This window comes from Blennius ocellaris, assembly GCF_963422515.1.
Source record: "Blennius ocellaris genome assembly, chromosome: 24".
Taxonomy (NCBI): Eukaryota; Metazoa; Chordata; class Actinopteri; order Blenniiformes; family Blenniidae; genus Blennius; species Blennius ocellaris.
The window spans coordinates 15,932,532-15,948,880 of record NC_137673.1 but is presented as its reverse complement, the minus strand read 5'-3'; the positions used below and the strand labels follow the sequence as shown (position 1 = coordinate 15,948,880).

General features: G+C 51.8%; 1 protein-coding gene across 1 annotated transcript in view; it reads right to left on the bottom strand.

Annotated features, from left to right (window-relative positions):
- Window positions 1-16,098, bottom strand: part of LOC308147544 (protein FAM184A-like) — a gene marked incomplete at its 5' end in the record, with an annotated part of 40,898 nt that extends 24,800 nt beyond the window's left edge. The window contains 11 exon segments of the mRNA XM_080519756.1: window positions 4,979-5,164; window positions 5,751-5,932; window positions 8,137-8,272; window positions 10,574-10,735; window positions 10,804-10,977; window positions 11,168-11,374; window positions 13,269-13,367; window positions 14,019-14,153; window positions 15,675-15,752; window positions 15,945-15,952; window positions 16,035-16,098. Coding sequence (XP_080375882.1) covers window positions 4,979-5,164; window positions 5,751-5,932; window positions 8,137-8,272; window positions 10,574-10,735; window positions 10,804-10,977; window positions 11,168-11,374; window positions 13,269-13,367; window positions 14,019-14,153; window positions 15,675-15,752; window positions 15,945-15,952; window positions 16,035-16,098 — 1,431 coding nt within the window.
- Between the last annotated feature and the right edge of the window lie 251 nt (window positions 16,099-16,349).

The window sequence follows — 16,349 nt, the reverse complement described above, 5'->3', positions numbered from 1 at the left end:
GTTCTCCCTCAGAGTCGTTCCCCCTCAGAGTCGTTCTCCCTCAGAGTCGTTCTCCCTCAGAGTCGTTCTCCCTCAGAGTCGTTCCCCCTCAGAGTCGTTCTCCCTCAGAGTCGTTCTCCCTCAGAGTCGTTCTCCCTCAGTTGTTCTCCCTCAGAGTCGTTCTCCCTCAGAGTCGTTCTCCCTCAGAGTCGTTCCCCCTCAGAGTCGTTCCCCCTCAGAGTCGTTCTCCCTCAGAGTCGTTCTCCCTCAGAGTCGTTCCCCCTCAGTCGTTCTCGCTCAGAGTCGTTCTCCCTCAGTCGTTCTCGCTCAGAGTCGTTCTCCCACAGAGTCGTTCTCCCACAGAGTCGTTCTCCCACAGAGTCGTTCTCCCTCAGAGTCGTTCTCCCTCAGAGTCGTTCTCCCTCAGAGTCGTTCTCCCTCAGAGTCGTTCTCCCTCAGAGTCGTTCCCCCTCAGAGTCGTTCTCCCTCAGTCGTTCTCCCTCAGTCGTTCTCGCTCAGAGTCGTTCTCCCTCAGAGTCGTTCTCCCTCAGAGTCGTTCCCCCTCAGAGTCGTTCTCCCTCAGAGTCGTTCTCCCTCAGAGTCGTTCCCCCTCAGAGTCGTTCTCCCTCAGAGTCGTTCTCCCTCAGAGTCGTTCTCCCTCAGAGTCGTTCCCCCTCAGAGTCGTTCTCCCACAGAGTCGTTCTCCCTCAGAGTCGTTCTCCCTCAGAGTCGTTCTCCCTCAGAGTCGTTCTCCCTCAGAGTCGTTCTCCCTCAGAGTCGTTCTCCCTCAGAGTCGTTCCCCCTCAGAGTCGTTCTCCCTCAGTCGTTCTCCCTGAGTCGTTCCCCTCGACGTGGAAAACCTGCAGGGCTGCGGCCCTCCAGGATCTGACACCTCTGGTCTAAAAAGCCTTTATTGTGGCGGGGCCTGTGGAGCGGCGCCGTGGCTGCAGGCGGAGCGTGAATGAAGAGGGTGAAGTGACTGTGAAGCACAAACAAGCCAGAAACAATCCTCCAGTAAACTGCGGCCATCTTCCCTTCAAACAGCGCCTCTTCTTTGACGTAGGGAAAGACGTAGGGAAAAGACGTGGGGAAAGACGTAGGGAAAGACATAGAGAAAGACGTAGGGAAAAGACGTAGGGAAAAGACGTAGAGAAAAGACGTAGGGAAAAGACGTAGGGAAAAGACGTAGAGAAAAGACGTAGAGAAAAGACGTAGGGAAAGACGTAGGGAAAAGACGTGGGGAAAGACGTAGGGAAAGACATAGAGAAAGACGTAGGGAAAAGACGTAGGGAAAAGACGTAGGGAAAAGACGTAGGGAAAAGACGTAGGGAAAGACGTAGGGAAAAGACGTGGGGGAAGACGTAGGGAAAGACATAGAGAAAGACGTAGGGAAAAGACGTAGGGAAAGACGTAGGGAAAAGACGTAGGGAAAGACGTAGAGAAAGATGTAGGGAAAGACGTAGGGAAGGACGTAGAGAAAAGACGTAGGGAAAGACGTAGAGAAAAGACGTAGAGAAAGACGTAGGGAAAGACGTAGAGAAAGACGTATGGAAAAGACGTAGGGAAAAGACGTAGGGAAAAGACGTAGGGAAAGACGTAGAGAAAGACGTAGGGAAAAGACGTAGAGAAAAGATGTAGGGAAAAGACGTAGAGAAAAGACGTAGGGAAAGACGTAGAGAAAAGACGTAGAGAAAGACGTAGGGAAAAGACGTAGGGAAAAGACGTAGGGAAAGATGTAGGGAAAAGACGTAGGGAAAAGACGTAGAGAAAAGACGTAGGGAAAAGACGTAGAGAAAAGACGTAGGGAAAAGACGTAGAGAAAAGACGTAGGGAAAGACGTAGAGAAAAGACGTAGGGAAAAGACGTAGGGAAAGACGTAGAGAAAGACGTAGAGAAAGATGTAGGGAAAGACGTAGGGAAAGACGTAGAGAAAAGACGTAGGGAAAGACGTAGAGAAAAGACGTAGAGAAAGACGTAGGGAAAGACGTAGAGAAAGACGTAGGGAAAAGACGTAGGGAAAAGACGTAGAGAAAAGACGTAGGGAAAAGACGTAGGGAAAGACGTAGGGAAAAGACGTGGGGGAAGACGTAGGGAAAGACATAGAGAAAGACGTAGGGAAAAGACGTAGGGAAAGACGTAGGGAAAAGACGTAGGGAAAGACGTAGAGAAAGATGTAGGGAAAGACGTAGGGAAGGACGTAGAGAAAAGACGTAGGGAAAGACGTAGAGAAAAGACGTAGAGAAAGACGTAGGGAAAGACGTAGGGAAAGACATAGGGAAAGACGTAGAGAAAGACATAGGGAAAGACGTAGGGAAAAGACGTAGGGAAAGACGTAGAGAAAAGACGTAGAGAAAGACGTAGGGAAAGACGTAGAGAAAGACGTAGGGAAAAGACGTAGGGAAAAGACGTAGGGAAAAGACGTAGGGAAAGACGTAGGGAAAAGACGTAGAGAAAGACGTAGGGAAAAGACGTAGAGAAAAGATGTAGGGAAAAGACGTAGAGAAAAGACGTAGGGAAAGACGTAGAGAAAAGACGTAGAGAAAGACGTAGGGAAAAGACGTAGGGAAAAGACGTAGGGAAAGATGTAGGGAAAAGACGTAGGGAAAAGACGTAGAGAAAAGACGTAGGGAAAAGACGTAGAGAAAAGACGTAGGGAAAGACGTAGAGAAAAGACGTAGAGAAAAGACGTAGAGAAAGACGTAGGGAAAAGATGTAGGGAAAGACGTAGAGAAAGACGTAGAGAAAGATGTAGGGAAAGACGTAGGGAAAGACGTAGAGAAAAGACGTAGGGAAAGACGTAGAGAAAAGACGTAGAGAAAGACGTAGGGAAAGACGTAGGGAAAGAAGTAGGGAAAAGACGTAGGGAAAAAACGTAGGGAAAAGACGTAGGGAAAGACGTAGGGAAAAGACGTAGAGAAAGACGTAGGGAAAAGACGTAGAGAAAAGACGTATGGAAAGACGTAGAGAAAAGACGTAGAGAAAAGACGTAGAGAAAAGACGTATGAAAAGACGTAGAGAAAAGACGTAGAGAAAAGACGTATGAAAAGACGTAGAGAAAAGACGTAGGGAAAGACGTAGGCGTAGAGCGGCGTTGTTCCACGTCTCGGCCTTAACGCCGACCTAATTAAAAGCTTCACCCACATACGTTTTCCTTCCCGGACGTTTTTCTCCGAGGGGCCAGTTTAACTGATTTCAATACTGGGAGAAGAAGATCAAAGGAGAGGATGACATAAAGTACAAAAAAGACCAGAACCCTGCAGGCCAACACTTCTGAGGTGGAAACCCTGGACTGAACCAAGAACTCCAGCCTGCTCCACCTTTACCATCCAGTCGTCTGCTGGAGTTCTCCTCACAGCAACAATAAGAATAAGAATAAAGAACATTTCCATGTTGAGTTCCCCACACACCGTGGTCCCCGACCTGTTGATCACCGCGGGCCGGCCAGTGCTAGACTATGGTGCTGGGGGGTCGTAGCTTGTTTATATTAGTGAAGGCTTCATGGCCTCGCTAGCGCCGTTAGCAGAGCGGGAATCAGCCGTCGCCATCAGTCCATACTTCAGTAGAACTCCTGGTACCACTTCCTTCTTCCTGGAAGTTGTCTGCTCTTCTTCTGTCTCTTCACTCTTTCCTTCCAAAACAAACGTTCCAAACACGTCTGTTCTTTGCTCATCTTGCTAGCTTGTGAGTTAAACGTTTGGCGCTCAAGTGACGAGACGCAACCGAGCGAATCTGATCATTTTTCAAAATAAAAGATTGTTCAGACAGATAATATATACAACGGAAACGGTTAATTATTTCTTGGGCGGCCCAGTACTGGTTGATCCGCGGCCTGGCACCGGTTGATCCGCGGCCCGGCACCGGTTGATCCCCGGCCCGGTACCGATTGATCCGCGACCCGGTACTGATTGATCCGCGGCCCGGCACCGGTTGATCCGCGGCCCGGCACCGGTTGATCCCCGGCCCGGCACCGATTGATCCGCGGCCCGGTACCGATTGATCCGTGGCCCGGTACCGATTGATCCGCGGCCCGGTACCGGTTGATCCATGGCCCGGCACCGATTGATCCACGGCCCGGTACCGGTTGATCCGCGACCCGGCACCGATTGATCCGTGGCCTGGCACCGGTTGATCCGCGGCCCGGCACCGGTTGATCCGCGGCCCGGTACCGATTGATCCGCGACCCGGTACTGATTGATCCGCGGCCCGGCACCGGTTGATCCGCGGCCCGGCACCGGTTGATCCCCGGCCCGGCACCGATTGATCCGCGGCCCGGTACCGATTGATCCGTGGCCCGGTACCGATTGATCCGCGGCCCGGTACCGGTTGATCCATGGCCCGGCACCGATTGATCCGCGGCCCGGTACCGGTTGATCCGCGACCCGGCACCGATTGATCCGCGGCCCGGTACCGATTGATCCGCGGCCCGGTACCGATTGATCCGCGGCCCGGTACCGATTGATCCGCGGCCCGGTACCGATTGATCCGCGGCCCGGCACCGGTTGATCCGCGGCCCGGCACCGGTTGATCCGCGGCCCGGTACCGATTGATCCGCGGCCCGGTACCGGTTGATCCGCGGCCCGGTACCGGTTGATCCGCGGCCCCGGTACCGATTGATCCACGGCCCGGCACCGGTTGATCCGCGGCCCGGTACCGATTGATCCGCGGCCCGGCACCGGTTGATCCGCGGCCCGGTACCGATTGATCCGCGGCCCGGTACCGGTTGATCCGCGGCCCGGTACCGGTTGATCCGCGGCCCGGGTACCGATTGATCCACGGCCCGGCACCGGTTGATCCGCGGCCCGGTACCGATTGATCCGCGGCCCGGTACCGGTTGATCCGCGGCCCGGCACCGGTTGATCCGTGGCCCGGTACCAATTGATCCGCGGCCCGGCACCGATTGATCCACGGCCCGGTACCGATTGATCCGCGGCCCGGTACCGGTCCGCGGCCCGGGGGTTGGGCACCGCTGCCATACACAATGTATGAACGATGGACTGACCGTCATGAGGAGCTTCGTCTCCTCTTCCTTCTCCTCCTGCGCCTCCTCCCGCATGGCCCGGTGCTTCTCCTCCAGCTCCTCCAGCGCTCGGACCTGCGCCTCCTTGAAGCGGAGCGTCTCCTCCTCGTAGTGCACCCTCAGCCGGGACAGCTCCTTCTCGTAGCTCTGGTGCTCCTCGCGCAGGGACTGGAGGAGGAGGAGGAGGAGGAGGAGGAGGAAGAGGAGGAGGAGCAGAAGGAGGAGGAAGAGGAGGAGGAGGAAGAAGAGGAGGAGTAAGAGGAGGAGGAGCAGGAGGAGGAGGAGGAGCAGGAGGAGGAGGAGCAGGAGGAGCAGGAGGAGGAGGGAGGAGCAGGAGGAGGAAGAGGAGGAGCAGGAGGAGGAGGAGCAGGAGGAGGAGGAGCAGGAGGAGGAGCAGGAGGAGGAGGAGGAGCAGGAGGAGGAGGAGGAAGAGGAGGAGCAGGAGGAGGAGGAGGAGCAGGAGGAGGAGGAGGAAGAGGAGGAGCAGGAGGAGGAGGGAGGAGCAGGAGGAGGAAGAGGAGGAGCAGGAGGAGGAGGAGCAGGAGGAGGAGGAGCAGGGAGGAGGAGGAGCAGGAGGAGGAGGGAGGAGCAGGAGGAGGAGCAGGAGGAGGAGGGAGGAGCAGAGGGCGACAGTCAGACTGTAGCGGTGCCTGATGATGATGGTTATGATGATGGTTATGATGGTTATGATGATGATGATGATGATGATGATGATGATGATGATGATGATGGTGATGATGATGATGAAGCCCACCTGCTCCAGGTGGACCACCTGCTGCTTGTGCTGCTCGCTGAGCGCCTGGCTCTGGAGGAGCAGGGCCTGGCGCTCCTCCTCCAGACGCTTGATCTTCTCCTTCAGGCGGCTCTGCTCCTGGTCCAGGTTCCTCATGGTGGCCTCGTGGGCCATCTGGGTGGCCTGCAGAGACCCGATCTGACCTGGGAGCAGGGGTCAGAGGTCAGAGGTCAGAGGTCCATCAGCCCAACGCCACGCCAGTTTCCTTTATTACTCACAATATGTTCAACTCTGCAGCTCCATTTCACCTGCTAATGCTAACTAAGATTAGCTTGCATTTCTGTCATTGAAATTGCATTTCACACTGGTAGAAGAAGAAGAAGAAGAAGAAGAAGAAGAAGAAGAAGAAGAAGAAGAAGGGTCTAATAAACTGTGAACTAAGGTAAAACAACAAAAATATAAAGAATAGCTGGAATTACTAAAAAATGCAAAAAATTAATAGTAAAAATGAGTCAGGAAACTTAAAAAAAGAAAGGGAAAAATAAAATGCTGAGTAAAATGAGTAAAACTGCCAGACTGTTTTTCTTTGAGAGGAAAGAGGAAAAAAGAAGTAAAGGGGAAAATGAATAAAATGAGGAAATGAAAAAGGGAAATGAAAGGAAAACAACAAAGGAAAAGAAGAGAAAAATTAGGAAAAATTAGGAAAACAAAAACAAGAAAAAAGGACAAAAATGGTAAATATTCGGAAAAATTTAAAAAAGGAAAAGAACGTGCGGGAAAAAAATGCTAAAAAATGAAAAAAAGTGACAAAAGCAGAACTAAATCAGGAAGCAGCTGAAATAAAAGGCTTCAAGATGCATAAAACGACCAAAGCAGGGAAATCATGAATCATAAATCTTTCAAAACGTCTACAAAAGCTAAAAATGTAATTTCATATATTCAAATTGTACCTGTGACACTTTGTGAATGCATTTTTTTTTCTTCAATCCGCAGCATTTAATGCTGATGGGGAGGCGTGTTGGATGCAAAGTGCTGAGTCATGATGGGGAGGCGTGTTGGATGCAAAGTGCTGAGTCATGTTATGATGGGGAGGCATGTTGGATACAAAGTGCTGAGTCATGATGGGAAGGCGTGTTGGATGCAAAGTGCTGAGTCATGTGACGGGGGCATGTTGAATGCAAAGTGCTGAGTCATGACAGGGAGGCGTGTTGGATGCAAAGTGCTGAGTCATGACGGGGAGGTGTGTTGGATGCAAAGTGCTGAGTCATGACGGGGAGGTGTGTTGGATGCAGAGTGCTGAGTCATGTGACGGGGGCGTGTTGGATGCAAAGTGCTGAGTCATGACGGGGGTCGTGTTGGATGTAAAGTGCTAAGTCATGACGGGGAGGCGTGTTGGATGCAAAGTGCTGAGTCATGATGCAGTCCGAACAGTTGTATGTCCAATTTCCTGTCAAAGACATCGAACTTGATCTCCTGTTGGATGCAAAGTGCTGAGTCATGATGGCGAGGCGTGTTGGATGCAAAGTGCTGAGTCATGACGGGGAGGTGTGTTGGATGCAGAGTGCTGAGTCATGTAACGGGGGGGCGTGTTGGATGCAGAGTGCTGAGTCATGACGGGAGGCGTGTTGGATGCAAAGTGCTGAGTCATGACGGGGAGGCGTGTTGGATGCAAAGTGCTGAGTCATGATGGGGAGGCGTGTTGGATGCAAAGTGCTGAGTCATGACGGGGAGGCGTGTTGGATGCAAAGTGCTGAGTCATGACGGGGAGGCGTGTTGGATGCAAAGTGCTGAGTCATGATGGGGAGGCGTGTTGGATGCAAAGTGCTGAGTCATGTGACGGGGAGGCGTGTTGGATACAAAGTGCTGAGTCATGACGGGGAGGCGTGTTGGATGCAAAGTGCTGAGTCATGACGGGGAGGCGTGTTGGATGCAAAGTGCTGAGTCATGACGGGGAGGCGTGTTGGATGCAAAGTGCTGAGTCATGACGGGGAGGCGTGTTGGACGCAAAGTGCTGAGTCATGACGGGGAGGCGTGTTGGACGCAAAGTGCTGAGTCATGACGGGGAGGCGTGTTGGATGCAAAGTGCTGAGTCATGACGGGGAGGCGTGTTGGATGCAAAGTGCTGAGTCATGACGGGGAGGCGTGTTGTATGCAAAGTGCTGAGTCATGACGGGGAGGCGTGTTGGATGCAAAGTGCTGAGTCATGACGGGGAGGCGTGTTGTATGCAAAGTGCTGAGTCATGACGGGTAGGCGTGTTGGACGCAAAGTGCTGAGTCATGACGGGGAGGCGTGTTGGACGCAAAGTGCTGAGTCATGACGGGGAGGCGTGTTGGATGCAAAGTGCTGAGTCATGTGACGGGGGGGCGTGTTGGATGCAGAGTGCTGAGTCATGACGGGGGGTCTCACTGGCTTTGTGGAGGATCTCGGTGGCCTGCTGCTGGACCCGCTCCCTGCTGCCCTCCAGCTCGTACTCCGTGTCCTTCAGCTGCATCACCCAGATCTCCCCGTCCTGGATCGCCTCCTCCAACTGCTTGTGCAGGTTCTGCAGCACACACACACACACACACACACACACACACACACACACACACACACACACACACACACACACACACACACACACACACACACACACACACACACACACACACACACACACACACACACACACACACACACACACACACACCTCAATGTGCCTGCAGGAAGTGGTCACAGTACATTTCCTTCCCACTATGGACTTAGTTGAAAAGCTGCAGCTCCTCCAGGCTCTTCACTTCCCTTTGTCTCCTGCAACGGTTGTTTCCTTCAGTAGAGCTTCCTCCCTCTCTCCACACCTCCCTCCAGCTCCTGAAGGCCAAACGACGAGGCAACAAGGAGACGTCTTCTTGCACTTTGACCCCTGAAGTTGCTTTACTGCCCCCTGCTGGGTGTAGCTAGCTGTTCCTCACCCTCTCTTCAGCTACGTCTGAAACGTCCTGCTAGCTCTGATCTACTGACTGTCCTGATAACCACTGTCTGAACTCTACACCAGCCCAGGCTCCTTGCTTCCTTTAGAGCCTCCTTTAGCCCAGGAAACACTGATGCTTCCTTTAGCCCAGGAAACACTGATGCTTCCTTTAGCCCAGGAAACACTGATGCTTCCTTTAGCCCAGGAAACACTGATGCTTCCTTTAGAGCCTCCTTTAGCCTAGGAAACACTGATGCTTCCTTTAGCATAGGAAACACTGATGCCTAATAATCTGTATTGAAGCCTCCTAACACCTTTCCTTAATTCCTTTAGGAAGCCTCCTAACTCCTTTCCTTAACTCCTTCAGGAAGCCTCCTAACTCCTTTCCTTAACTCCTTTAGGAAGCCACCTACCACCTTTCCTTAACTCCTGTAGGAAGCCTCCTACCACCTTTCCTTAACTCCTTCAGGAAGCCTCCTACCACCTTTCCTTAACTCCTGTAGGAAGCCTCCTACCACCTTTCCTTAACTCCTGTAGGAAGCCACCTACCACCTTTCCTTAACTCCTGTAGGAAGCCTCCTACCACCTTTCCTTAACTCCTGTAGGAAGCCACCTACCACCTTTCCTTAACTCCTTCAGGAAGCCTCCTACCACCTTTCCTTCACCCCGTGAGGTCCTCCAGGGTTCAGGTAAAGTCCATAAATAAAGAGGACATGAAGAAGCATCAGGAGACCCTCGTGGTGTCCAGTGGTCCTCCAGAGACAGACGTACCTTGATGGTCCCCTCGGCCAGAGACAGACGTACCTTGATGGTCCCCTCGGCCAGAGACAGACGTACCTTGATGGTCCCCTCGGCCAGAGACAGACGTACTTTGATGGTCCCCTCGGCCAGAGACAGACGTACCTTGATGGTCCCCTCGGCCAGAGACAGACGTACCTTGATGGTCCCCTCGGCCAGAGACAGACGTACCTTGATGGTCCCCTCGGCCAGAGACAGACGTACCTTGATGGTCCCCTCGGCCAGAGACAGACGTACCTTGATGGTCCCCTCGGCCAGAGACAGACGTACCTTGATGGTCCCCTCGGCCAGAGACAGACGTACCTTGATGGTCCCCTCGGCCAGAGACAGACGTACCTTGATGGTCCCCTCGGCCAGAGACAGACGTACCTTGATGGTCCCCTCGGCCAGAGACAGACGTACTTTGATGGTCCCCTCGGCCAGAGACAGACGTACCTTGATGGTCCCCTCGGCCAGAGACAGACGTACCTTGATGGTCCCCTCGGCCAGAGACAGACGTACCTTGATGGTCCCCTCGGCCAGAGACAGACGTACCTTGATGGTCCCCTCGGCCAGAGACAGACGTACCTTGATGGTCCCCTCGGCCAGAGACAGACGTACCTTGATGGTCCCCTCGGCCAGAGACAGACGTACCTTGATGGTCCCCTCGGCCAGAGACAGACGTACCTTGATGGTCCCCTCGGCCAGAGACAGACGTACCTTGATGGTCCCCTCGGCCAGAGACAGACGTACCTTGATGGTCCCCTCGGCCAGAGACAGACGTACCTTGATGGTCCCCTCGGCCAGAGACAGACGTACCTTGATGGTCCCCTCGGCCAGAGACAGACGTACCTTGATGGTCCCCTCGGCCAGAGACAGACGTACCTTGATGGTCCCCTCGGCCAGAGACAGACGTACCTTGATGGTCCCCTCGGCCAGAGACAGACGTACCTTGATGGTCCCCTCGGCCAGAGACAGACGTACCTTGATGGTCCCCTCGGCCAGAGACAGACGTACCTTGATGGTCCCCTCGGCCAGAGACAGACGTACCTTGATGGTCCCCTCGGCCAGAGACAGACGTACCTTGATGGTCCCCTCGGCCAGAGACAGACGTACCTTGATGGTCCCCTCGCCGTTGGCCAGCGAGGTCTGCAGGCGGTTGGTCTTGTCCCGGTTCTCCCTGGCCTCCTCGTGGGCCTTCTGCAGCTCGCTCCTCAGCTTGGACAGCGAGCGCTGCAGCGCCGTTTCCTGAGCCTGGAACTCCTTCCGGAGCTCCACCTGCACCGCGGGGGGTCAGAGTCACGGCGCCGGCGCTCTAAGTGTGTGTGTGTGTGTGTGGTTGTCACCTCGGTCCTCTTCCAGGCCAGCAGGTTCTCGGTGGTGAGCTGGTGAGTCCTCCTCATGGCCTCCAGCTCCCTCTCGTAGTACTCCTGGGCCTTGGCCAGCTTGGCCTCGAACTCCTCCACCAGGCGCACCTTGTCCTTGGTCAGCTCCTCCACCCGCTCCATCAGCGCCTCCACCTGCACAGGGGGCGGGGCCAACCTCCGTCACTCAAGGAGACGTCGGGGGAGATCATTTTACAGTCCACAGAGAACCGAGACGGGAGAAATTAAAAATGGGACTAAAAGAAGGGGGATGACATGCAGCGATGGGCTTCAGGTTAGCCCCCCCCCCCAGCGTCCCGCCTCCTCTGACACACTACACCCCCACCTCTTGTCTATGAAGCTTGGCCAGCTTCTCCTGGTCTTCGGTGGAGCTGGCGCTCTGGTTGTGCTGGTTGTTGAGCAGCTCCTCCACCTCCTGACGGTGGCTGCCCTTCAGCTCCTCCAGCGCCCGCCGCTTCTCCGCCTCAAACTGGGCCTGAGACTGGCTGAACGCCCGCAGCTTCTCCTCAAAATCCCGACGCATCTCCTCCACCTAGTGACACCACGAGACAGTACGCTAGTCGCCTCCGCCGCCGCGTTGACAAAAACAAGCGGGGCGACACACCCGCTGTCGCATCCAAGAGCGTGAAGGGTTAAAAAAAGTAAATGAGCAAAGACAGGAAGGAGGAAAACAAGGATGTGATGGTGAGGAAGAGCGTCTCTGTGTGACGCAGAGAGGAAGGTTTGTATTCCAAACTCAGCCGCCACAGTCCAATTCACGCGCGTTCCTTCATGCGCGCCGCCGTCGGGCGCTAGCGAGTCGGGCGCCGTCGGGCGCTAGCGAGTCGTGAGGCGCGACAGGATGTGATGGCGTGACGTGATGGACGTCATATTGAAGCGGCAGCATCTCGTCCATGTTGCTGCTTCACGGCGACGGACAGATCTACAAACACCCAGAAGCCATGGGAAATGGCGTTCAAATAAGCCATATACCCCCCCCCCCCCCCCCCTGCCCCCCCCGGCCCCCCCGCCTGATGTAAAAGTCCTGCTGGACTGCTCCAGATTCATATTTGACGTGACGCCGATGCGAGCTGACAGTCAGACTCGGGCTCCTTCCTGACTGATATTCGTGTGGATCAAGTGAGCGCTCATCAAAGCTGTCATTTTATTTTGGCGGGGTATAAGAGCAGAAAACTGACAGCTGCTGCGCTACGAGTGTTTCCCGAGAAAGGTGCTAGAGTTCCACTGGTCTGACCAATGGCAGCACTGAGTCAGACGGACGGAGAGACACTGTACTTTGCTGTTCATAGGCAGAACTGTTCCAGCATGATGTACTTTTTTATTTCAATCCTTCTGATTTTCTCAGAATTCTGACTTTAAACTCAGAATTCTCACTTTTTCCCCCCAGAATTCTCACTATAAACTCTGAATTCTCACAAAGTCAATCACCAAAATTAGTTCCCTACAGGCACCCGTACTTCTGATTTTAGGTCAGAATTCTGGGGAAAAAAAGTCATAATTCTGAGTTAAAACGTCAGACTTCTGGGTTTATAAGTCAAATTTCTGAGAGAAAAAAGTCACAATTCTAAATTTAAATCCATAATTCTGAGGTTAAAACTCAGAATTCTGAGTTTTCTCACAAAAAAATCATCATTCTGAGTTAAAAAGTTAGATTTCTAGGTTTTAAAGTGAAAATTCTGAGAAAAAAAGTCATCATTCTAAATTTAAATCCATAATTCTGAGGTTAAAACTCAGAATTCCGAGTTTTCTCAGAATAAAGTCATCATGAGTTACAAAGTCAGAATTCTGAGTTTTAAAGTCAAACTTCTGAGAAAAAAGGCGTAATTCTAAATTTAAATCCATAATTCTGAGGTCAAAACTCAGAATTCTGAGTTTTAAAGTCACACTTCTGAGGAAAATTTCAGAATTTTGAGAAAACAAGTCATGATTGTAAGTTTAAATCCATACAGACTCCTGATGGCGGCGGATGTGGAAGCTGATCTTTTGAACTCGACGTGCTTGACTTGTATTTAAACTTTCACACCTTCAATCCTCATCCAGCAGTTTGGCGACGTACCAACCATTTGTTTTGAGTTAATTTGGCGTTTTGGTCTGTGTCAGGTTTGCCACTTGTGCTATTTGAAACTTTAGTTAACGGCCTTCGAGAAAAGAAGCTGCCTTTTTTGTTATGTTTAATATAATATATAATATAATATTGAATCTTGTAAACCTAAGAACTACCAGTAAAACCCTCAATTGTCAGATAAGAGTGACCAAACGCACTTTCCCAAGTCCACGAAGCTCATTCTTTTGTAAACGAGTGCAACTCAAGCCAATATTGGAATGTGTGTGTGTGTGTGTGTGTGTGTGTGTGTGTGTGTGTGTGTGTGTGTGTGTGTGTGTGTGTGTGTGTGTGTGTGTGTGTGTGTGTGTGTGTGAGGCCTCACCTCTCGGCTCATGGACACCACCCTCTGTGTGTGCTGGGCCTCGGTGCACAGCTGAGAATCCTCCATCCTCTGACGATACATCTCGAACTCTGCTAGAGCCTGAGAGAGAGAGAGAGAGAGAGAGAGAGAGAGAGAGAGAGAGAGAGAGAGAGAGAGAGAGAGAGAGAGAGAGAGAAAAGAAGCTGAATTTCGTGATCAGACGGCAGGTTTGGTGCGGCAGCGGCAGAATGAGGGGAGGAGGACCTGTCTCTTCATGTGCTAGGGTTAGGGTTAGGGTTAGGGTTAGGGTGGTGGTGGGCTGAGGGGAGGACCTGTCTCTTCATGTGCTAGGGCTAGGGTTAGGGTTAGGGTTAGGGTTCAGGTTAAAGGGTTAAGGTTCGGGTTAGGGGGTTAGGGTTAGGGTTAGAGGGTTAGGGTTAGGGTTAGGGTGGTGGTGGACTGAGGGGAGGAGGACCTGTCTCTTCATGTGCTAGGGTTAGGGTTAGGGTTAGGGTTAGGGTGGTGGTGGGCTGAGGGGAGGACCTGTCTCTTCATGTGCTAGGGTTAGGGTTAGGGTTAGAGGGTTAGGGTTAGGGTTAGGGTTCAGGTTAAAGGGTTAAGGTTCGGGTTAGGGGGTTAGGGTTAGGGTTAGAGGGTTAGGGTTAGGGTTAGGGTGGTGGTGGACTGAGGGGAGGAGGACCTGTCTCTTCATGTGCTAGGGTTAGGGTTAGGGTTAGGGTTAGGGTGGTGGTGGGCTGAGGGGAGGAGGACCTGTCTCTTCATGTGCTCGTGGAGCTCCACAGATTCCTCCAGGCTGGCCAGCCGCCGCCTCAGGTCCACCTCGTCGGCCATCTTGCTCTTGTACTGCATGATCTTGTCTCTGGTTTCCGTCACGATGTGTTGGACCTGGCGGAGCACAAGAGGCTGATTCAATGAACTACGTCATGGTGGTGCCGAAGCTTCCCTCTCAGAGCCATTCCAATGAAATGACTGATATTCAATAGTGTCTGAAAAGGCTTGTGTCTCGTCACGGAGTCAAACACAACGGTAAAATAGTGCTTTAATAACCTTTTAAACTCAAAACGTTGACGTTTCTCCTCGTTGTACTGCAGAATATACGAGGCCTCTGGAAAATGAGGCTAATCTCACTGCAAAGCCAGTTTTAATGAAACTCTCTGCTGACAATTACAGTAAAAAAAAGCACTCTCAAATTGCTGTTGCATTATGGGTGTTAGTACACCCTGATCATTCAGAGCTACTGGCACACCGCCCCGCCAGGGTGAAGTTACACTAATTACATAATGTATGAATCTGGAGTGGTTAGACTGAACCAAGCACCTCGCATTCATGAAAGCAAACAGCATCTCGCACTTATATATATATGTAATCATCGGAATGTCTGGACATGTATGAATAGGGGTCTGCATGATATATTAGTATGCATAGATATATTTTTATCACCAGTAGTAAATGGGAGCGAAAATAAAAGAGTGAATCTTGGTGATAAGAAAGTGATATCTTGGTCAAAAATATGTCAAAGTGTTGATTTGCTTCACGCTTTTGGAACAACCCCCCCAAAAATCCAACTTGTAAACTTGTTGTTTGTAGAATGTACGGTGGCCGACAAGCGTAAACGTGCTTCACAACAGAAACGCGTGGAAACCTCATGGAACAATGATTGGGAGTTAGGAAAATGGGATAGAGCGTTTCCTCAGCTTTAAAATGAAGCATTGTTTGTGTTGCTACGTGGACTAGCAAGCGAGCTACGAATGTTTTTGTGGATTTTCTAGCCTGGGATCTATATGTTTACCAGGAGCAGGAGACCTATCCAAGATGGCGGCGCCGTAGACGCGTCGTGTCAACAGGTACTGATAGGCCGCGTTTTGAAGTACGTTTCTGTTTTGAGACACGTTTCTGTTTTGAAATGTGTTTCTGTTTTGAGGTACGTTTCTGTTTTGAAGCGCGTTTCTGTTTTGAAGCATGTTTCTGTTTTGAAGCGTGTTTCTGTTTTGAGGTACGTTTCTGTTTTGAAGCGCGTTTCTGTTTTGAAGTACGTTTCTGTTTTGAAGTACGTTTCTGTTTTGAAGTACGTTTCTGTTTTGAAGTACGTTTCTGTTTTGAAGTACGTTTCTGTTTTGAAGTACGTTTCTGTTTTGAAGTGCTTTTCTGTTTTGAAGTACGTTTCTGTTTTGAAGCGTGTTTCTGTTTTATGTGCGTTTCTGTTTTGAAGCGTGTTTCTGTTATGAAGCGTGTTTCTGTTTTGTAGTGCATTTCTGTTTTGAAGCGTGTTTCTGTTTTGAAGCGTTTGCACTTGTCGGCCACTGTAAGAATGTTTATCATGAAGCTTCAAAGTTTCAAAAACAACAAACTTTGTTCTTGTTTTCAGTGTTCTTGGTGCACCCCCCCACCCCCCCACCGCCGGCCCACCTCGTCCTGGTGCGCCTCCTTCAGGGACTCGATCTCCTCCTCGTGTTCGTCGTTCTTGGTGTTGAGAGCGTAGATGACCTGGCGGGAGAAGGGACACGTAAGGCTGCAGGATTACTGGTCTTCAGGTGGATAACACCGACACTTTAATCCCTGGGTCGGCGGACCGTCTTGTCCGTGGCTCTCGCTGCTCGACCAGGAGTTTAGCTAGCTTGAGGAAAGAGGCTAAGCTTCTGCACGTCGGGGCCGGCGGAGAGCCGGAGGTTCAGTCACGCTCACGACTAGTGTGAAAACGCCAACGTCGTTGGAGGAACGGACACAGACTTGAATGAAGAACAACTTCCAGCTGCCACACAGACGTACCGTGACACTTCAAGCTCACGATGAACTCCCCGGTACAGTGAAATCCAATTGTCCTCGAAGGCATCGCGCCTCACCGTGGAGCTGCAGCCACACTAACAGCCCTTCGCTTCCAGCTCGGCGAGGACGACAACACTGATTTGTGGAGACGTCGCAGTGGGATTGTGGGAAAGTGAGCGATCCACTAATGAAAGCAGCCGTCGTACGTCTCACAGCGAGGCAAGGCGAGGCAAGGCTTCACCCGCCGGTTTGATTCCCAGCAGTGGAGCCGCTCCTTTAATTATACATGATTATTTTAATGACGCTGGTGTGCCTGCT